Consider the following 16,661-nt stretch of genomic DNA (forward strand, 5'->3'; position numbering starts at 1 on the left):
TAAGCGATGTATTATTGCGTGAGCAGCAAGACTCTTCTTTATTATTATTTATTTTTACTTTTTATTATTTTCTCCTTTTTCTTTATTTTTTTTTCCCCCCCAAAAGAGGTGACAACACCCTTCACACTGATTTATTTCCAGCACCCGCTGGGCTCTGCTGCTGGCCGAGGGGCTCGCTCAACCCGGGGTAACACGCTGCAATCACGTTCACAGTGCTTTGATTGCAGGGGTGCACAGCCAGGATGCGCAGCCTCACCTGCTCTGCTCGCCGCCCTTCCCGCCCTGCTCTGCACATCGCTGCGAGGCCGTTAGAGGGCATTTGGGTTTCGTTTCCGAGCAGCCCCTAAAGGTTCATTGCCGCTCCGCTCTCCTGTGCAGCTCTGCAAGCTGGAGCAGCTCCAGCCCGTTGGGCTCATCGCTGCTGTTTCTTTTCCCATCTCCTGCCTTTCTGCTGGCCTTAGTTTTTGGGGTATGCTCTTGGATGCAGGGCGGTATGTCTGCTGCCTCCTCCGTCTGAGCTGCTCGCCTGCCAGAGCCCTGCCAAACCGCCGGGCTTTGGAGAGCAAACAACCAGGCGGAGTGGGAAGCTGTTTGTCCGGAGGGATGTGGGGAAGGTGAATGGGAGCTGCCGCCAGGAAAACACCTCTGCCGGTACCTGGGTGTGATGGGACAATGAGCCCTCATCACCAGAGTGGGGGGCACGGGGTGCCCTTCTAGTGGTCTAATTCTGCAGAGCAGAGCTGTGTGTGGTGCTTGGCACAGCAGCATCATTCAGCCCTTTCCAAAAGCCTCTCCAGTCTGGGAAAGGACCACGTCCCCTTTTCTCAGGTGGGTCTGTGCCGGGGCAGGGTTTCCCCATCTCATAGAACTGGGTGCTGCTGCCCAGCCACCCTACCCAGGGCAGCAGAGTACACAGGTGTGTTGTAGGGATCTTGTTCTCTATTTCCACCCTCCTCTGCAGCTGAAGTCCATCAGTTCTCCCCCAGATTCCCAAGGGACATGTCTTCCATCTCCTCCAAAACCACGGTGTCATGGACGTGTGCCAGCCTCTGTGCCGGGTCATTGGCTCCGGGGTGCAACCAGGGTGGGCACAGCTGCAAACACCCTCCTCATCCCCTCTGGAAAGGCAAAGTGGAGCAATGTGAGGACATTGGAGGACTCACGGCTGGGGGGGCTGATGGGGCGTGCAGGGGGTGTTGGCTGGGATGTCCCATTCTCACTCCAAGCTGCTGCCTGGAGGTGCTGGCATCACCATCACTTACTGCAGGGGATGCCACGGGCAGAGACGGGCAGGGCCTGAGCATGCAGAGCCGCCGCTGTGTCTCCAGCTGACAGTAAAGGTTCTGGTTGGAGACACGGGTGGAGAAGCCCACGCCACAGGTGGCAGAGCAGGAGCTCCACTCCGTGCCCCATGGCTGGCAGAGGTACGGCACTGCACGGGCTGGATGGAAACAGAGGAGGGAAGAAGGGATTGGAGCCCAGTGCTGCCTTACGTGCCCTATGCCATGGAGAGAGCGGCAGTGAGGGGTCTCTTGTTGGAGCTCACCACCTCATTCCACCTCCTACCTGTCCCAGTGCTCTGCAGGTGGTGCCGCTCTCTGGCCTCGCAGACCCACTCAGGGCAGCACTTCCCTGGGATGTCCACACGCCGTGGGTAGGGGCAGTCTGGGGTGGGCAGGCGGACGTCCTCCTGGCAGAGCGGGACGCAGGTGAAGCCCCCATCCAGGCAGCGGCACTGCAGCTTGCAGCTGGGCTGGAACACCTCCCCATCACGGTACAGCCGCCCGTTCACCTCACAGCCCTCCTCATCATCTTCAACTGCAATGACAGCAGGGAACCACTGGGGCAAAGGGACAGAGAGGGGGGGTGGTAGAAGGGATACCTGGTGGTGACTGGGGGCTGCTGCGAGGAGAGGGAACTGCATGGTCACAAGGGCATAGGGAGGCATGAGGTGGTGAGTTGCTTGATCTCCCCTTCCCTGCCACCTACATCACCAGGTGGTGAGAAACCCACAGCCCTTCAGTCCTGTCCGTGCCATTCAGGGCTTTCAGACTTGAAAATATCCCTCTGATTTCTCTGCCGCTCTCCATCCCCAGCAGCATCTCTGGAACCCCTGTGCCCATCCCACGCAAACTACCCCCAAAACCCAGCCAGCAACTGGAGTTAGAATTTGCAGGAGCAGCAACGCAGCCCTGCAGCCAGCTGTGTGCATCGTCCTCAGCAGAGCAGCTCTCAGAGACATGTCCAGGTCCCCAGACGTGGTGCTCACAGTTGCAGGTGCCTCCTGTCCCCGAGCTGTAGTCACAGATGAGCCCTTGGCTGCGGTCGCAGACATGCAGGAAGTCGCAGGGCTCTCCCAGGCGCCGGGCACAGACCCTGCAGCAGCCACAGCCGTCCAGGACCAGGGGGGACCCGCGTGGGCAGTGGGGCAGCACATGGGGGCAGTAGCACGGCCGTCGGCACAGCTGGGAGCACACCTGGGGGTACAAAGCATCTCAGGTTTGACACAGCTGATGGCTGCAGTTGCACTGGGATGGCCTCTGAAGGTCAACCTTGGTTGGGTGGAGGCAGATTGTTGGCTCTGCCCATCCATGGCAATGTGGCAGTGCTGCTGGGAAAGCTGCTGTCTTCTTAGGGAGCGATTGCACAGCACGATGGGCTCCCATGGAAGCCAAGTGAATCAGGGATACCCTGCGGGATGGGGGCTGACAGGCACCACTGCTGTGAGTGCAGGAGGAGGTGGGGCTGGGAAATGAGCATCCACACACAGGGGTTCATCAGGTGGTGCTGGCAGCCCCATGTGGCAGCTGGTGCGCAGTTGGGGATGGCGAGGGCATGGCTCCTGCCCAGCACCTCGCTGTGAGCACATCTCTTATTTGTGCCAAGAAATGGGGCAGCACATTTGCAGGGGAGAACTGAAGCCTGATGAAGCTTACTGCTGTTCTCTGTGCTATAGCTTCCTCCTCCCCTGCCCTGCCTGCAGCAGACCCTGCCAACTTGTGCCCCATAGAGGTGTGCTTGTTCTGTGCCTGCAGGAGTTCCCCCAGGTGGGCAGCACTGTGCCTGTGGCTGTTCTGCACACACCATTACCCTGACATGGGGTAACCATTACCCCATGGCGGCTGCTGGGGCTGCTGCACGTTGGGTCTGAAGCCAAATGTTTTGGATCTGCAGTTTGCCTGTGCTGCTCCGCACAATGCAGGTATGTGTGCAGCCCTGCCAGCACATGAGAGGTGAAATCTATCCAAAATGGGATGGGCAGTTTCTGCCTTGTTCTGGTCCTCTCAGTGAGCAGCACTGCTGCTGTAGCAAGAGGCAGGGGGACCATGAGGGACCAGGGCAGCGGTGGCATTGTCCAGATTTGGACTGAGGGCAGAGGACAGCTGGTGGCTCCCCAGAGCTCACTGAGGTCTCCTGGCTGGGAGCTGCTCATCAGTCACAGCAAACCCAGGAGCCAAGTGCATTTTTCATCTTTCAGGTTTCTATCACAGATCGATGTTGTAGAAGGATTTGCCCATCCAGCTCTATTAATCCATTTCCCCGTGCTCCCTACAATTAACTTGTCATTAGATGACAATGTGGCTCCTGCTGGAGATCTTAAGTGCCGGGGAAAGCAGTCCAACAGGCACGAGGCTGTTCTGATGTCTCTGCTTGCAGTCTGGCTTGGGATTCAAGCAGCAATTACAAGAATTTGGAGCTGACATACCCCAACATTTTTCAAAGCCCTGCTCAGGGAGCTGTGTCATGCAGAATCCAAGAGAGAAAAATCAAACGCCTGGAACAACCCCAATGTATTGGATGCTTTGTGTGAGCATCCTGGGATGGGGGAGAGCTGAATAACGCTGGGCTGGTGCTCACTGTGGAGCCTGCAGGGATGGCTGCAGGGGTAGGTGAGCAAACTGAGCACGTTGCTGCAGCACAGGCATTTGGTGCATGAGAGTTAAGACCATGCTGCTTCTCTCCCAGGCAGAGCTCTGCAGACATACAGCTGTCTGCCAGCTGTCAGGGCTACAGCTGCACTGCACCCTCCCCGCAGTCCCATACTGGGAATCCTGGTGCTGCCCTGAGTGAGCCTGAAGAGATCCCTCACCCCAATTCCTTACCTTGGAGAGGATGCAGAGCAGGGAGAGGATAAGGAGCTGCTTCTCCAGCTGGAGCCTCATGTTTGCAGGCTTTAAAGCCCCGAGTGGGTCCTGCTGGTGTTTATAGTCTCCCTGCTCTGATGTCACTCCCAGGCTCCAATACAAACAGGAGTAGGTTTGGACGAGCCTCAAGATTTGCTTTCTTTTTTTCCCAGCCCACATTCCAGCTGACATTTCCACTCCCCTCAAGGTGAGAGCGTGCTGTCTGCTGGGAGAGCAAGAGAAGGGAAGGGACAAGGAACAAGTCCCCAATGGTATGGGCATGGTAGAGGGGGCTTCTGAGCATGGGCTGCCAGGCAGAGCCAGCACCTCTCTGCTGGGCTGTGAATAGGAAGGGGTGTGTGATCCCCTGACATCCATTCTGGGACACTGCCAAGACAGAGCAGAGCTGGGAACCCAGCCCCATATTTAACACTGCCTCAGGGCACGGCTACTGGAGAGGGATATGTCACCCACACTGCATGGAATCACACAGCTGAGGGCAGGATGCTGCCCCTCTGCTGTGTGGGATATACAGTGTGCAGGACTGGCCAGGCAAGCTCTGCAGGCACTGGAAGTACTCTTCTTTCCTTGGTTCCTATGGCACAGCAAGAGCAGGAGAGCAATGTGCAGCCCTGAGCAGGACAGCACATGGGCAGGTGTGGGGTTGGATGCAGATGGTGTGGATTTGGACTCACCACATCACAGAGGTTCTGCCTTCTGAAGGAACACGGAGCAGAACATGGGCAGCTCATCATGTAAATACGGTTATAACCCTTCTCTGGAGCACACAGCCTGTGTTCTGTACGTGTATTTCATGGCTGGGGATTCGCCCCACAAGTTGTGCTCTGTGGTTCCAATGGTGTTACTATCTGGATTTTTGTTTCTTTTTTTTTGTGGTCAGTTGTGCAAGAAAACAGTTGATGCAAGGATCTAAATACATCTCCTGGGAAGCCCTGCCGTTTCTATAGAAATGAAGGAACCCACTCAGCAAACTGACTTTTTTAGACATCCGTGTTTCTTCACAGCTGTGCCGTGTAACACACTGTGCTGAGCAGCACTGCCAGGCTCTCATTTGTTCACCCCATTCACCTGAACTCGCAACCCCCTGCAATGGCTGCACACCTTGCTCTCCCTCCATCCCTTTGTTTGAGCCTCTTCCTTTCTTTACTGACATCTCAGGACAACCAGGAGCCCTGAAGTTAAAAGGGCTGCTTATGGCTGTTTCCATCCCTCTGCAGCCACTTCCATCCCCTGGGGGACCACCAGCCACAGTGAGGGGCAGCCATGCAGTGCTTTACCTGGAGGTCACCACATCCACCCCGAGCCCAGGCGAGGAGAGACGAAAAGTATTTACCATCTGGTGGCTGTCCAAGTGACTTGTGAGAAAAGAATTCCAGGCTGCCGTCCAGCTCCTGACGGTCAGGCAGCAGCACCAGAAACCCTCTGCTCCAGCTGGGACCACTGACCTCTGTGGGCTGCCATGGGGGGCTGAGCACAGAGGTGCTGTGATGGTGGCCATCCCATTCACAGCCCCTGCACCTGCAGAGGAGTTGGAGCTGAGGTTGCACTGGGCAGTCGATGGGCTGTGGCGACTGAGAAAGGGCTCTGTTAGCCAAAATCATGGAGCATGTCATAATTCAGACTTAAAGGGGGGCTTATCACTGCAACATCCAGCTGTGTTGTGAAGGGCCGGTGCTGCTTCTTGATAGGTATCGCAAAACCTGGGCAGCAATTCAGAGTGACTGCTGAAGCCCAGACGAGAGCCATCCATAACTGTCCCCTTAAGTTAAACATTCAGATGACCCAAAGAATAAGAATTTTGTAAGATGAAGCCTGGAAGCCTCAGGCAGATGAATCTTCCCATTATTATTTGGAAAACAGTGTCAGGAATCATCACGTATCGAGTGTTGTGAGCCTCAGAGAGATTATTTTTGGTACAAAGCATCTCCAAACATAACCTCCTTTTACAGTCACACTGGAAGTTTTGTCTCCCAGACAAGATACAAACCCAGACCCTGACCTCATGGTTCCAGATCCTTGGTATTTTCTATGGGGCTAACTCACGTTTCCTGATCACATTGCTCATTCTTTTTGTCTATTTTGTGGTGTAAGGCTGAAAGAAGCTTTGTTCTCCAGCCCTTGTCTAGGTGAGGTGTGCTGCAGAGGGTCCCAGCTCCCAACTCCCTTTCCCAGTGCCAGAGCCATCTCCCAGGCATGCGCTTCCCATCAATCAGCTCCTCCTGTCCTCGTCCCCAGCCAAGTCCATCACATCACAGCCGAAACCTTTAGTGTGTGTGTGGGATCCAGCTGAGAAAAACAAGCCTCCAGGTCTCACCATGGTTATGAAAGCAGCGATGTCGCCCGGAAAGTATGTACCAAGGAGCAGAGAGCTGCTGTGCCGAGAGGGGTGAGCGGGGGAGGTGGGCACCCACTCAAATATGACTCAAAATCAGGGGAAATTATTTCTGATGAACGTAATTACTTCGGCTCCAGCCCTGATCAATACGAGGAGATGAAACGCTCATAAACCAGCCGAGAATGCGAGCTATGCGCCGTGATTTGTAAAAGATGTTTGGCTCCGGGCTGCTGCTGTCAGGCTGCCTGTGGGGCAGGGACCTGCTGGGGGGGCTGCAAACCCACGGCCCCCCTGTGAGTATCCCCTGTGAGGTAGGAGAGGTGGTCACCCCACACGGGTCTGTGTTTGTTAAGAGCACGCAGCAGCTGGGCTGGGTGGAACGCATGATCTGATCACAGCATGAGAGCCCCTGTAGGATGGGGGTTTGGGTGGGGGCTTAGCAAAGTTGGGCCTGGTGTCCTGGGTGAGAGAGGGTCTTTGGGGAGGGGCGTGCAGAAAGGGAGCATTTGGCTGCTGGGTCTGCATGCATCATGCAGGGTTGGGGACAGCAGCCAGACACAGAGCACACCCTGCTCTTGGCCAGGACTTCTGCTTCTGTTTCAAGCAGCCACAGCCCCAGAGGAGCATCTCAGGAGGCAGTTCTTGGGAACTAGGCTCTAGGAAAGGAAGCACAGCCCAACACAGCAGGGGCTTTGAGCTCAGAGAGGGGTATCTCCCATGGGTACCACCAAGCACTGTGTCATGTACTCTGCCATCACCCCCCGCCCAGCTGCAGGCTGTGTTTAAGCTGAGTTTGGCTGCAGCTCATGCCATCTGTACCACATTTCCAACAGCTTCTCTGTCTCCTCCCTTGGGCACAGAGCTCCCCTATCCAAAATCCCGTGCTGGGATTTTGCTGGAAAGCACAACCAGCACAATGTGGTTGGGGTTAGGGGAACCTCTTCCCTGACGATGCTGCACGTGGTCCCGCTGTGCTGCGGTCTGCCACGCTGCTGCCACCCAGAGTGAAACACAAACACTTCACCAACCTCAGTCCTCGAGCACAGGGCAAGGAGCTGAGCACAGCCAAAGCCAAAGGGAAGCTCCTCAGAGAGGCAAGTGCAGGTCCTGAGCCACCTGCCCATGCCCACCCAGAGCTGAGACCTCCTGGTGCCACCTGCAGACCCCATCACGTGGCAGGAGGAGGTGACAGTGATGCTGTGTCTTCATCGTGCTTGCCCTTGGGACACCCCCCTTGTGGTGCTGCTGCTCATGTGGTGGCACTTGGACCTGGCCAAGTCCTGGCTGCCCATTCATCCTCAAGAGCCAGGGACAGACACCTGCACTAAGCCACATTCCGCAGCTACAGCCCTCCCATCCCAGAGCACGGCCCGTCTGCACGCTGCTCCTGGCAACATCTGCAAGGAAATAGCTGAAGGTATTGAGAAGGGGAGGCAGGAAACGCTCTGCATTTTTTTTTCTAAATATAATGACACTGATGCTGTTTGCAGTGGTTAAAAATAGCCGCCCAGAGAACCTGCCTTTTTCCTGTTTGCTTTCAGCTCTCACTTTCTGCGTTCTGAGGATCCGTGTGAAAATAAACCCAGCAGAGACCATCTTGGCAGCACACAAAGCCAAAGCAGGCGGTCACATCCAGCACCAACGGACCCGAGCTCACTTGGGCTGCACTGGGGCACCCCGAGCTCGAGGAACAGCCATGGGAGCCGGCTTCTGCTGCTGCAGGTGCTGAGATGAAAAGCTGTGTTGCTTATTTGTCAGCGCAGCAGAACGAGGTGTGCGTGTCCTGGCGAGAGCTCTGCCTGATTTATGGCAGGCTCTGCTCCTGGTGCCCCAGGAGAGGCCGTCCTGGCAGAGGATGAGAAGCGAGTGTGTGCAGGGATGGGCTGTGGTGAAGAAAATGTGGCATTGTAGCTGGGCTGCCTGGAATGCACTGCAGCCAGGAGCAGGGGATGAATGAGTGCATCAGCCCTGTGTGCATTCCTCTGCCCTCCTCACTCCTCACTCCTTTCCCACATGGCACTGGGGTAGGGTGAGACAGGCAATGGATGGGAGCATTGCTGGCACTGTGCTGGCAGAGGTTGGCATTGCCATACAGCAAAGGCTGACATTGCCACAAAGCAGAGGTCAACATCACCATACAGCAGCAGCTGACAGCACCATATGGCGGGCCCTGAAATTACCACACTGCAAAGGCTGGCATTGCCATACAGTGACAGCCCACCTGTCTGATCTCGTGTTGTTCTTCCCAGAGTCAGCTGGAAACAGGGTGTTTAAAATACCACTGGGTTATTATGAGTCACAGTCTGGGCCACTTTTGTGTCACAGGGCCAGTTCTCCTGCAGGCCCACACTTTAACCTGACACAACGTGGTTTGGTCAGCTGTCCCCCAACAAGCAGCTTCCCCAAGCATCCTTCCCACAAAGATGCTTTCCTGGGCTCTCATGGAGGGCTCTGGCTGTACTTTTGGGGTCTGCTCAAGCCCCGAGCCTGCAGAAGAACACGATCCTGTCCCTCTTCGTGCCGACCTGCACCTTCCCACGGCGTTAACTTCTGGTGGAGCTCAGCCCCAACCTCTGCACGGCCGCAGCCCGACCCGGGACCCCGCAGCGCGCAGCCGTTATCCCGCACCGCGCGGCCTCTGCCTCCCCCTGGCGGCACCGACGGACCCGAGGACGGCGCAGTAACGCGGGGGTCCGGAGCCGGGAAAAGCGGGGACGCAGCGCGGTGCCCCAGCGGCGGTCGCAGCCACAGCGCCTTCCCCGCTTGCCCTGCTGGCCCAGCACGCTGCCGGCCGTTTATCTTTTCTCCGAAGCAAAGCCCTTCTGCTGCCACTGGGGAGAAACTCCTAGCCAGGCTTGCATCACGCCTGGGGAATGGCTGGAATGGAAGCCAGCTTTGCTAGAGACAGCTGTCTACAAATTGAAGCTGTTTTCTTCCCAATAGTCTGTTTTCAATTTCTCGGGCAGCCCTTTGAGCCAAGAACAGAACAAAACAAGAGCTCCAGGAGATCCTATAGAATATTAATTGGGCCAGAGCCCTGGATTAGGCGGATTAAAGCGTCTCCAGCAGTTTCCAGCTCCGCACAGCAAGGATTGGTTTCTCTCAGACATTCCTTGCTGTGGCAGGAGGCCGTGCTTGTCTGTGTGGGGCAGCAGCCAGGCAACCCCCAGGGCCCCCCAGCACCGTTCCCATCCTGAGCTGGCCTGGGGGGATGGGAGCACCTGGCTGCTTCACTCCTGCTCCTCCCCTTCACCCTTCTGCCTTTCTCTCCATTCCTGCTACTTCTCCTTCCATATGCAATAGCCCCTGGGGTAGAAGAGATGATCTCCACATCTCCAGCATCTTCTGGGGAAGCTCCTGGCACAGCAGATCACATTGGCTGGGGATCCCCAGCCCCATAGGCACCCAATCCAGACAGCTGCTGGAGCTGACAGCACTGGGGCACTGCGTCAGGGTGGTGGAGGAGTCAGTGCAACCCCAGTGTCACTCAGAAGGATGCAATGTTGCAAGTGTCAGAGCTCAGATGACACCAATTGCCAGCCTCACCTGTGTGCCCACATACTTGGCCCAGGAGCTCTATTTAAGCACAGCACAGAAGCTCACATGTGTTTTGGGCTGTGCTAAGGAGCGCAGGGCTCTAGCTATGCCATACCTGGACAGGGGAACCTTAAGCCTGACCCTGGCCAGCCTGCTGCCTTCCAGGTATGGTGTCAGCCTGCCCTCACTATATACTTGCAGGCCAAGTTCCTGGTGCAAAGAGGGGCCTGTCACATCACAGCAGTGAAGTCTTAAGCTCTTGCAGCTGCCAACTCTGGGTCGGGACGTGGAACCTGCTGTGTGAACTGAGCCAGTAGTGCTGGTCCGAGGGTGTGCTGGGAAGATCCACAGAAGGTTCTCACCTGGGGAGCAGTGGAAAGTGGAAAGCCTGCGAGTCAGGGCTCCGGGCTGGGAATGCGTCCTGCTGAGCTGCGGTACTGGAGAGCGTCGGAGGGGGGCAACGTTTGACCGCTGTGCTCCGCTCAGTCCCAGGCACAGCGGCCGTGGGAAGGTTGCGTTCAGGGAAAGCGGTTCGTTTGTCTTCGTTTTTATCTTTTTTTGGCTGTTGCAGCGAGGATGGAGATGCGCGGCGCTGACCTTGCAGCCTTCCCGAGAGGAGCTGTGCTCGGGTTAACTCTGCCCTCCGGCGGCCCGGGGCGGCGTCTGGCCGAGCGCTGCAATCCAATTACCGGGGCCGAGAGGGCAGCTCGGAGCGACACGTGCGGGTCCCCTCGGCCCCGGGGAGGGCTGTGCTGCGGGCGGTGCCGGCTGTGTGTGCTCTCTTGGCCCTTGTGAGAGTCGGGGCAGGGACGGAGCGGTGTGTGCCTGAGTCGGGCTCCTCCTGGTGCGGGCACCGCTGCGGGTTCTGCTCCATGTGATGGAGGCAGCCCAGCCCCTACACGAGATCTCTGGCCCTGATACACGGTGACCTCTTGTCATCCCGAAGCTGCGGGTGGGAAAGGGCTCTGCTCAGTGCCGACGGGGTGGGTCCTGGAGGCGCTTCCAGGGTCGAAGCACTGCCAGACCCAAACTGCTGCTCCTCTCCCCAGCACAAAGCAGTAACTGCTTCTCTGCCTTTTCTTTGCAGCAGTGCCATTCTGGGGTGGCCTTTCTGCTCCAGGTGCCCAAAGCAGGTCGCAGTACCTCGGGGTGGCCTGATGCTCAGTGCAAGCTGGCTTGGTTTTACCGTCCATAATCCCATTAGGGGATGAGCTTGCAGCAGCCCACGCGGCTTTGTAGGTGGCTGCAGCCTAGGACGTGACTGTGTGCCCTGTGCTGCCCTGGGTTTGCTGTCACACAGCTGGGCATGCATCGAGTGTCCCCCTCTGTCTGCTATGGGAAGCTGCAACCTGCCCCCAGGACAGCATCGTCTGCACCCCAGAGCCGCTATTGGGAAACAAAGAAGGGATTCCAGTATGGGGTTGGCTCACCCTGGGGCAGGGGTTTTCCTAATTCAACACTGATGGTCCTTCACTGATAGAACTTAAACCCTTTTCCTTCCTTGGCTGCTGGCAATGGGCTGCAGTGTGAGGCTTGTTATTCACACAGGTGTGAAAATGTGAGTTTGTTTTGTTGTTGTTATGGAAAACCTAAGCCTAGCACAGGTGTGTGGTTCAGTATTCTTTAGAAAGCTGTTTGAGGGGAAGCAGGTGCCAGCAGCCCCTCTCCCAGCTGGTCCCCACCTGTGGGGGCAGAGGAAGGAGTGGGTTTAAATATAGACCCTGTGGGAAATGGGTTCTGGAATATCCATTGAGATCACATTTCCCTCTAGTTTGCCTCTTGAGTTTTCCTCCAGTGGTTGCCTCAGAGGCTCCTGTATGTACCCGGACAGCCTCAAGCAGATGGGCTTCATCTGTCTTCCCTGCTTTGGAAGCACCCAAGGAGTTCTTCCTTTGCAGTGATTCAAAGGTGTGACAGAAATGGGAGAGTCAAAGAGGCCTGAGGCCCTAACAGGTCCGTGTCTGTGCCCTTCCTGCTTCCCAGGTGGGAAACTGCTGTGAGGACATCGATAGGGAAACATTTATTTCTTATCAACTGTGCAGATTTACCTGGCTGAGCAGCAGTGAGGATGGATAAAGTGGGTCAGGGTGAGGTCAGTCACTCAATCCATGCCCCTGTTTGGAGGGCTCTAACGCAGCTGGGTGCTGCTAACAGCAGCGCTGCTGGTGGCTCTCCTGGAAAGAGCTGAGTCAGCAGAGGCAGGCATTAGTCAGCAGGATGAAACTCACACCTCCTGCGGCACTCCCTGCTTCAGCTCTGTTTGCCTCCTTGACCTTGGCTAACAGCTTTTCTCCTGGCCTCTTCTGCCTTGTAATTTCCTTTAACCTCAGCAGAGGCTGTGAGCTGACCTCCCACCTCCTGCTGTGCTGACAGTGAGTGAGGCTGTGCCTTCAGGAGACCATGAGAGAGCATCGTGCTTCTCTTGGGGACCGTCTGTGCTGCAGATGCTCTGGAATAGAAGTCAGACCTCTGAGCTCCGAAACTTGACGTTTCCAGGTAGATATTTAAATTAAAAACACAAAAGAGAAACAAAAACCCAATGATAGTACAGAGGTGAAGTTGTCAACGGGAGCTCAGCAGGATGGTGCCACCTCCCCCCCTGCTGCCAGCTTTGCACATCCCTGAGCTGTGTTTGCAGGCTTCCAGCTGGACTGGGCAGTTGCAGGCAGTCAGAGCAGTGCTGAGCTCTGCACCTTCCCCAGAACAATGTCCCTGGTGCAAACACAGCTGGGCAATCAGAAGAGAGAACTGTTTTCCATCCACTTGTGGTAGTGCTTACCTCTGCAGCCCCAGGTGCTCTCTCTGCTTACAAACCATTGCAGGCCGTAGGGATGTTTTACACTCTCATAGTTACTTTTGCCTGCAGCCCAGCCTGGAGGTCTGGGGACACCTGAGGAGGGGGATTGCAGCTGTGCAGAGTGGATCCATAGCACTTGATTTGAGACTCCCCATCTCCCTGCATCGCCATGGTTTTGCTGGGACAGGGGGACGTCACGGCAGGGAGCGGTGCAGATTTGCTGTTAGCTCAGTGGGTGCAGCCAAGGGGTGCTGCAGAGGCTGCCAGCTCAGCCTCCCAACCCAAACCGTTCTGCCATACGTCCCTGCGGGGGGGAAGGGGGGAGAGGGAGATTCCTCCTCTGTGTCCATCGAGTGCCACGTGCACCACCTCGGGGAGGGGAAGGCAGGAAGCAAAGCACGAAGGGCGGCTGATAGTAACGAACGAAGCCGCCCTGCCACCGTGTCGGGAACCCCCGGCTGCGCAACTCCCTGCCGGCGGGGCGGGACGGCCGGGAGGGGCGGAGCGGAGCGGCGTGGAGCTGAAGAGGCGGCTGCGGGAGCGGTGGGGGCTGCGGGAGCAGAATGGAGCGGGGCGTGCGAGTCTTCGGGGAGCCCAAGGTGAGGCGGTGCCGGGCTGTGCCGCGTGTGAACCGGGTTTGTGTGCTGTGCGTTGCGCGATGGGCGCTGTGCCGTGCGGGGTCAGCCGGCCACAGAGCAGCTCAAGGCACAGCCCGCAGCTGCACCGCGGTCCCACTGCAGAGCTGCTCCTCCGGGCAGCGACGTGCTGGCAGCCCGGGAGGTGGGAGACCTCTGCAGGATTCCTGCTTGTATTTCCTTCTTTGCTCTCTTTTACTTGAGATGGTGTCTCAGTGACTGGGATCGAAGGGTGCTGGGCTGGTTTGTTCTCCGCGTTTGCTGTGTAAACGCGTTGCAAATACATTGAGCAACAGACCTGTTGGAGGTGAGAGGGAAGAAGATGAGGCTGGTGTGCTCAGCAATAACCGCCTCCCGGATGCTTTCTTTGCAGGGGACTCTCTCACGGGCCGTCAGGGGTGCTGACAGTTGGTAGTGGTTAAAGCCTCGTTAAGGCTGTTTCAGTTCGAGACGTTGGTATTTCATCAGCTCCACTAAAGGCAAAAGCTGTCAGTTTACCGCAGCGGTTTCACCTTTTTGGCTGAAAGAAGGAAGTTGAGTTCTCCTTTCAGTTGCACTTCTCCTTGCTTGCTCTGTGCAGGCAGAGGGATGCAGAAGAGAGGGAGCAGGAAGGCCCTGTGCTGCGTGAGCACACGGGATCAGCTCTGTTGTGTGGCTGTCAGGGGGATTTCATGAGTCAGGCAGTCCCTTTCAGCCCCGCCAACCTGCTCACGTGAGGTCTAAAGGCAGTCAGTGGGCCCTGCTCACCTCTATTCATCCCCCAGGACCCTCTGCCATTGGGAACTGTCACTTTTGTGCTTTAGGGATGTTTCTGGCACCCAGAGCAGCTTTGATATGCACCACATGCTTCTCAGGGCTGTGCTGGCTGCTGTGTGGGGCTGAGCTTTGCCCCCTGCTTATTGCGGACCATAAAGAGCAGTAAAGGCTTCATGGAATGGGAAGCATGGGTATTTCTTGTAGGTGGTCACCTGGGTCTCAGTCCATTACGTTTTTCATATAGAGACTCAAACCGACACCTTAAGGAGGCGGCGGAGCTGTCTGCCAACAGCACCTGTGGGTTTTATGGGGTGTGAGGACAAAGCTGCATCCCTGCTGCTTCACATCCCTCAGAGCGGCCTCACCTGATGCTCCTAACAGGAGCTGTGTGGCCACATAGTGACATGCATGGCTCAGCTCGTGGCGGCACACTGTCATAAATGCAGTGCTGGGGAAGCACAGCCCATTCCTTTTGCAGAGGTTGCTGTTCATCTTATCTCCTGAGGAACGGTGGTCTCAACATTTTTCTGCCCAAGGCTTGGACCAGCTGTGGCTGTGGTTATGCAGTTATTGGAATCAATAAAGCGGGCTTCAGATTATCACCTTTTAATGCATTGATAAATAACCCTGGGCAGTCGCTGTTGGGGTTTTAAAACATTTCAGCTTGTGCTTGGATAATCTATGAATGTCTGCTAGAAATGGTCAAAGGAAAGGTAAGGTTTGTGGTCCTTCTACCGTAGCCTCAGGGCTGTGCAGCTCCAGCACTGACCTGCTGCTGCTGACTGCTTGGTGGATCGAGTCATGATAAGGAAAGAATGGGCACCTTGTATGTAAGATCCCTCAAGTGCACTCGTGTGGATGGTGCCTTTATGTCACATAGCAGCCATGCAGAGCAGCCAGCAGATCTGCCACGGCCTGGTGGGCACTGCTGTGTGTCTGCAGACGAAAGCACTGAGCGTCTCATGAGCCTCTTCCTCCTTGTATCACCAAAGTGAAAATAATCAGTCTTGGAACGGATTTGTTTGCAGTTTGCATTGGAGTTTATTTTTGAATCTGTAGTGTTTTCAAAGGGAGAGGCCAAGCCGGAGCCCGTAACACTTCTCTTTGTTTTGCTTAAAGCTGAACCGTCTTTCTGCTCCCTGATCTTGCACGTTACATGCTGGTTTTGATCTGATGTTTTCTTATTTTTGCATAGAAACGGCAAACAGTGCTGCCAGCCTCTGTGCTGAGGACACCCGTGGGTCGGGGTATCTCATGTCTTTGGAGCTCACATGGGCTTTGGGTCACTGTGTTGCCAAACTTAGAGGTTATTGAGCTGCCATAGGCCTGGGCTGAGCATGCTTGGTCTGTAAGCCCAGGTCCTTCCAAACAAAGCTGGGATTCACAGTGAGATGGGATCCGCACACATGTGCCTCCCAGTCAGGGCTGCTGCTTGCTTGGGCAACATCTCCTGCAACCTCATGCAAACTCTTTCATCTTTATCTGGGTACTTTCCTTGACTTAAAGCAAGGTCACGTTACCCACTTCTATCTGGGAAAGCCTTAGGCTTTGTTTGCCCAAAACAAACACAGAAGAAAGGAGCTGCAGTGGAGATCTGCAACCTCCTACAGACCTGGAAACCGCAGGGTTGGTGAAGGGGGCAGCTGAGGTGCATGGCATGAGAAGCCTCGTGTTGGTGCTGCAGAGGAGCACTGCTGCTGTCTGAGCTGCCTGCATTAGCAGCAGGAGGTGGGTTGCATTCCCAGTGCTGAGTGTGCTTTCACATGAATGGAAGCGTGTTGTTGGGATGGCAGGGAGTGTCTGAGGGATGTGTGGGGTAGGCTCAGCTTGCTGGGTTTTCCTGTTGGGGTGGGCGAGTCCCAAGCTGCAACTCCAACAGGAGGTCACAGGGGCTATTGAAAACCTCAAGGAATGAAGCTCACGTGGGGTTGGAATTGCAGTCAGAGCTCAGGAGTGGAAAACATACCAGCTGTCCACATCTGGTGATTCAGATCATGTCCATCATGCATTCCTTTATCTGCTGCTTCCCAGGATTGGTCCTTGCAAACAGCATTGCAAAACTCAGGGCAGGGGGAAAGATCAGATTGTGCCCTTTGAGAATCTCCATCTCCATAGGGTTCGGGTCGTGTCTGTAGGGTAGGAGAGGTAACAGCCATATCTTTGTTGGCAGGGTTGTGACCCCTGGCTGGCTGCAGTGCAGGGTCATCCCCACTGGTTAAGCAGATGTTTCCCAGCTGTTTGTGGCCCACACCTGGCTGGCATAGGTCAGACAGTCTCTCTCTGCGTAAACTGGTATATGGGTGTCTCACTTCATCCACATTGGAAAGACCTGGAGCGAGCAAAGCTGGTCTGGAGGCTTTCCTTCCCAACAGCTGCTTTGTGCCTCAGATTCTTCCTTTGGTACGCAAATATTTATTATATGGCTATTCTGTTGCTTAAAAGCAAACAGTTCAGAA

The 16,661-nt window shown here is 55.9% G+C and overlaps 2 protein-coding genes across 4 annotated transcripts in view; one reads left to right on the top strand and one right to left on the bottom strand.

The window, feature by feature from the left end:
* Positions 1 to 16: 16 nt before the first annotated feature.
* CCN5 (cellular communication network factor 5) lies at positions 17 to 4,451 on the bottom strand. Its single transcript, XM_072350246.1, has 5 exons — positions 4,104 to 4,451; positions 2,270 to 2,477; positions 1,567 to 1,818; positions 1,263 to 1,441; positions 17 to 1,118 (listed from the first exon to the last, which is right to left on the bottom strand). The coding sequence occupies exons 1-5, from the start codon at positions 4,404 to 4,406 to the stop codon at positions 1,110 to 1,112; spliced, it is 951 nt and encodes a 316-aa protein (XP_072206347.1). The 5' UTR covers positions 4,407 to 4,451; the 3' UTR covers positions 17 to 1,109.
* A 5,523-nt stretch (positions 4,452 to 9,974) lies between these two features.
* Positions 9,975 to 16,661, top strand: part of ADA (adenosine deaminase) — a 29,654-nt gene continuing 22,967 nt past the window's right edge. The window contains exon 1 of one of the 3 annotated variants that reach the window (XM_072349881.1): positions 9,975 to 10,398. Coding sequence is in view for 2 of the 3 variants with exons in the window: in XM_072349879.1 (XP_072205980.1) it covers positions 13,378 to 13,413 (36 nt within the window). In the remaining variant the exon portion in view is untranslated. Of the gene's footprint in view, positions 10,399 to 13,217; positions 13,414 to 16,661 lie in introns of those variants that run through there. The other 2 variants (XM_072349879.1, XM_072349878.1) reach the window with 2 other exon arrangements.

This window comes from Excalfactoria chinensis, chromosome 15 (genome assembly GCF_039878825.1).
Source record: "Excalfactoria chinensis isolate bCotChi1 chromosome 15, bCotChi1.hap2, whole genome shotgun sequence".
Classification (NCBI taxonomy): domain Eukaryota; kingdom Metazoa; phylum Chordata; class Aves; order Galliformes; family Phasianidae; genus Excalfactoria; species Excalfactoria chinensis.